Source organism: Kogia breviceps, chromosome 7 (assembly GCF_026419965.1).
Source record: "Kogia breviceps isolate mKogBre1 chromosome 7, mKogBre1 haplotype 1, whole genome shotgun sequence".
Taxonomy (NCBI): Eukaryota; Metazoa; Chordata; class Mammalia; order Artiodactyla; family Physeteridae; genus Kogia; species Kogia breviceps.
Window position 1 is genome coordinate 11,247,859 of NC_081316.1, and position 5,273 is coordinate 11,253,131.

General features: G+C 40.2%; 1 protein-coding gene across 1 annotated transcript; it reads right to left on the minus strand.

Annotated features, from left to right (window-relative positions):
* Nucleotides 1-2,154: 2,154 nt before the first annotated feature.
* Nucleotides 2,155-3,140, minus strand: LOC131760511 (olfactory receptor 10Q1-like). The gene is given in 3 exon segments (XM_059070560.2): nt 2,155-2,269; nt 2,271-2,959; nt 2,961-3,140. Coding segments are annotated over 3 exon segments (984 nt in total).
* Nucleotides 3,141-5,273: the final 2,133 nt, after the last annotated feature.

Below are 5,273 nucleotides of genomic sequence, written 5' to 3' on the forward strand. Positions count from 1 at the left end.
AATGGAAATAAAAACAAAAATAAACAAATGGGACCTAATGAAACTTCAAACTGTTGCACAGCAAAGGAAACCATAAACAAGATGAAAAGACAATCCTCAGAATGGGAGAAAATATTTGCAAAGGAATCAATGGACAAAAGATTAATCTCCAAAATATATAAACAGCCTATGTAGCTCAATATTAAAGAAACAAAGAAGCCAATCCAAAAATGGGCAGAAGACCTAAATAGACATTTCTCCAAAGAAGACATACAGATGGCCAAGAAGCACATGAAAAGCTGATCAACATCACTAATTATTAGAAAAATGCAAATCAAACCTACAAGGCGGTATCACCTCACACCAGTTAGAATGGGCATCATCAGAAAATCTGTAAACAACAAATGCTGGAGAGGGTGTGGAGAAAAGGGAACCCTCTTGCTCTGTTGGTGGGAATGTAAATTGATACAGCCACTATGGAGATCAGTATGAAGTTTCCTTAAAAAACTAAAAAATAGAATTACCATATGATCCATCAATCCCACTACTGGGTATATACCCTGAGAAAACTATGATTCAAAAAGACACATGCACCCCAATGTTCATTGCAGCACTATTTACAATAGCCAGGTCATGGAAGCAACCTAAATGCCCATCGACAGATGAATGGATAAAGAAGAAGTGGTACATATGTACAGTGGAATATTACTCAGCCATAGAAAAGAACGAAATTGAGTCATTTGTTGAGATGTAGATGGACCTAGAGACTGTTATATAGAGTGAAGTAAGTCAGAAAGAGAAAAACAAATATCGTATATTAACGCATGTATGTGGAACCTAGAAAAATGGTACAGATGAACCAGTTTGTAGGGCAGAAGTTGAGACACAGATGTAGAGAACAAACATACGGACACTAAGGGGGGAAAGCCATGGGGGTGTGGGGATGGTGGTGTGCTGAACTGGACAATCGGGATTGACATGTATACACTGATGTGTAAAAAATTGATGACTAATAAGAACCTGCTGTATGAAAAAATAAATAACATTAAAAAATAAATAAACATGTAAAAAAAAGAGGAAAGAATGGGTTTCTCCCACTGAAGTTAAGGATTACTCAGAAGATTCTCTTTTCTTACTGAGAAACCACATTCCTCATAAAATAATCAGGTTTTTCCCTGTATGTTTTAAATACATTTTGAGAAGTACAAAAAAAAAAAAAAAAGAACTGTCCTGGGAGCTCTCTTCACTTCACTTTTCCCTCAGAGTGTAAATAAGAAGGTTGGGCAGCGTGAAGTCAGGTGTGAAAACCAGAGAGGGAGCCAGTTCTACTTGACTATTTACCTGTAGTTGGGGCACATGAGGCAGCTAGACCTTGCTGAGTTGGGAGAAACAGTGATGCCACCCGCTGCGCGGATCTGAGCAGCAGCCGTTGTGAAGACACAGGAGGAAGTGAGGAAGGAGGAACAGCAAAGGCGAAGTGAAAGCCACCGGAGCAGACAGCACATGCCGGCAGTGCTGGCATCATCGAGATGCAGCTTTCCATACTCTAACACGGCTAGCACCTAGTAGGTGCTTGGGCAATGAATGCTGATTCCTGACCATATCCTGCCATGGCAGAATAAAAGAAAATGAAGGTGACCAGGCGGGATGGATGGAATGAAGGAAGTTGATGCATTAAATAAGCTATTGCTTGCCATACGTTCATATCCAAAATAATAATAAAATATATTTCTTTGAGTAAAATACAGGTTTTTATGGATAGTCCCTACTTAATGCATGCTTCGTGGGATAAATTGAAACCATTGTCTCCTCAGGAGGCAGGATGTCTAAAGGTCTAAAGGTATCAACTTTCATTCACAGCATGTTTGGGGGGGTGTTGCTAGAACAATTGCCATGGGTGAGCTGAGATCCTTAAAGTAGGACTAGCAGCCTAGAGCTCCTACATTGAAAGTTTTGTCCAAGTTTTCAAATCATAGTCGAAGCACTTCAGGAAAATGAGTATGGATTGTAGACATGGGACAAATATTGCAAGCAAACAAACAAAAACAACAACAACAAAAACGACAAACAAAACAAAACATATTAACTGCGAAGTGTGGGAAAGTAAGTATTATAATGCTATATTTGTCATTATCATTCCACGTGACAGACACCCACCCCAGTCCCCCTAAGCCTTCAGTTGGTATCAGAAGCTGCTTTACTGATGACGGCATTCCTCAGAAGGCCTTTGATGTCCTTGTTCCGCAGAGTGTAAATCAGGGGGCTGAGTAAGGGGGTGACAGAAGTGTAGATCCTCATCCTCTGGGGTGCCGGACTGCGGATGTAGGTAGACCAGGCTGCAGCAGCCATACTGCAGCGAGACCACAGCGAGGGGAGAGAAATGGGCGGAGAAGGCTCGGTGGCGGCCCTCAGCAGAACGGGTACGCAGGACGGCGGAGGTGATGAACACATAGGAGACAGAAATAAGGATGAAGGCGACGGTCAGAACGAGGCTGCTCACGACATAGAGGACCGCCTGGTGCGAGCGGGTGTCCGCGCAGGCCAGCCGCAGGACCGGCGGCACATCACAGAGGAAGTGGTTGATTTCACACAGGAAGTGGTTGATTTCACACAGGAAGTGGTTGATTTCCCGGCGGTGCCCGCAGAGGGACACGCGGAAGATTAAGGAGATGAGCTGCAGGGAGAGGAAGAGGGCCAGGCCCACGGCACAGACCACCATTTGGATGCACAGCTCCTGGGTCATGATGAGCGTGTCGTGCAGTGGGTGGCAGATGGCCACATAGCGATCATAGGCCATGACTGCCAAGAGGAAAGAGTCAGTGCTGCCAAGGGTGACAAAAAGGGACATTTGGGTCCCACAACCAGCTAAGGGAATGGGCTTCCGGGCCTCCAGAATGTTGGAAAGCATCAAAGGCACCGCAACAGAGGTGTAGCAGATTTCCAGCAAAGACAGATTGGACAGGAAGAAATACATAGGGGGGGCGGAGGGCGCTGTGTGCTTACACTGCCCAGATGATGGCCGTGTGGCCGCAAAGGATCATCAAGTAGAGGAGGTGGAAGAGGAGGAAGAGGAGGGCCTGGAATTCCAGGACGGTGGTGAAGACTCGAAACACAAACTCAGTGGGGCCGGATTGGTTGAGGACAGGGCTTCTAGCAAACATGTCTCCTGCAAAAGAAGAGCAGAAAGCGCTGAACCTTCCTTTACCGAGTTACTTAATTGCCTGAGTAGAATCAGGGATTTAAAATTTGATTTTTGATTTGGCATTACCTATTTAGTATACCGTTTCCAATCTCCATGTTTGGGAATGAATTCACAATAGAGGGCATGGTATATTCTTCCTTGGAAATCATGAACGGGATAGATTCTAATCTGTGAAAGTTTCTGGTGTCACCAGATGTTCCTGGAGAAATTTTTTTAACTCTGGTATTTAAAATCCAATTGACAAACACTAATTCTTTGCTTGTACTTAATTAAACTAAAGAGTTGTATACAGTTTTACTTTGTTATCCATAGGGGATTGCTTCCAGGACCTCCTTGGATACCAAAATCCATGAATGCTCAAGCCGCTTTTATAAAATTGGACAGTATTTGCCTATAACCTACACATATCTTCCCGTTTACTTTACATCCTCTCTAGATTACTTATAATACCTAACACAGTGAAAATGCTATGTAAATAGTTGCTGGTGCCTGGCAAATTCAAGTTTTGCTTTTTGGAACTTTCTGGAAAAATTTTTTAAGATATTTTCTATTGTTGATTGGTTGAACCCACGGGCGCAGAACACACGGATAGGGAGGGCCGATCTAGCTGTAGATAGTTTCAAAATTAGATAAATGGACGTGGTGTTTACTTTTTTGGTAAACATTCTTTTTGAAATATAGCATACATACAGAGAACTTTACAAATTCTAAGGGTACAGTTTGATCTGTTTTTTACACAGTAAATATACCAATATAAACGCTACCAAGATTCAGAAATAGAACAATTCCAGTAAATTACAAGCATTTTTTATGTCTTCTCTCAGCCCTTATCCTTCACAAAGATAACTTCTCTCTTGATTTTTATCACTGAAGATTAGGTTAAGCTTCAATTTATATGTGTAATAAGAAAGTGTGTACTTTATTGTAATTGGCTTCAACATTATGTCTGCAAAGTTATTTTTGCTGTTTTGTATAGCAAGACTGCTCTTTCCATTGCTTTATGGTATCCCATCTTTTATGGCTATACTATAATTTATTCATGAATTTTTCACTTTTCGTCCAGTTTTGAGTCCATATACAACTACGCAAACACCTTTTATTCCAATCCTTTCTGATATATATTCTTTATCTATTTCCTCTTATTTGAGTATTTTAAAAAAGTTTCCAATCATGAACCTAAACTTTTAAGACTTGGACAGATTCAGATGAAAGGAACCTGTAAAGGAATCAGGTAAAACTGAAGTGGTGCTACTTGAGGGAAGAAAAGATAATAAGAAAACTAAAAATGCAATAGCAGAATTCAAATAGGCATTAAAACAATCAGGTGAGTAAGCCTTTTATGAGCATCTGGGAAGGGGAAAATACCTGTCAAGTAAGCACTTTCTATAGTTTGGACTACAATTTTATTTTCAATACAAAACCCCAAGAGACAACAGAGCAATGTCTACAGAGTTTTAAGAAAAACAAATTCTTGTGAAAGAATTCTATATTCAGGTTTAGTGATTTATGCTCAAAAGCAACAGAAAGATTTTCTCAGATTAACAAGGGTTTAGGAAACACAGGCATACCTCGGAGATGTGGGCCCAGTTCCAGACCACAGAAAGAATATGAATATCGTGATAAAGCAAGTTACAACGTTTTTGGTTTCCCAGTGTATATAAAGTTATGTTTACACCATATTATAGTCTATTAAGTGTGCAATAGCATTATGTCTAAAAAATGGGCATACCTTAATTAAAAAATGCTTCATTGCTAAAAAATGCTAACAGTTATCTGAGCCTCAGATTTGCAATAGTGACATCAAAGATCACTGATCACAGATCATTGTAAAAAATATAACGATAATGAAAAAGTTTGAAATATTACAAGAATTACCAAAATGTGATGCAGAAGCATGAAGTGAGCAAATGTTGTTGGAAAAATGGTGCTGAAAGACTTGCTTGATGCAAGGTTGCCACAAAGCTTCAATTTGTAAAAAACAAAAACAAAAAAGATGCAATATCTGTGAAGCACAATAAAGTGAAGCTTGATAACATGAGGTATGCTTGCATACCATTCTAAATACAGTTAAAACAATTCCTCAACAAAAACT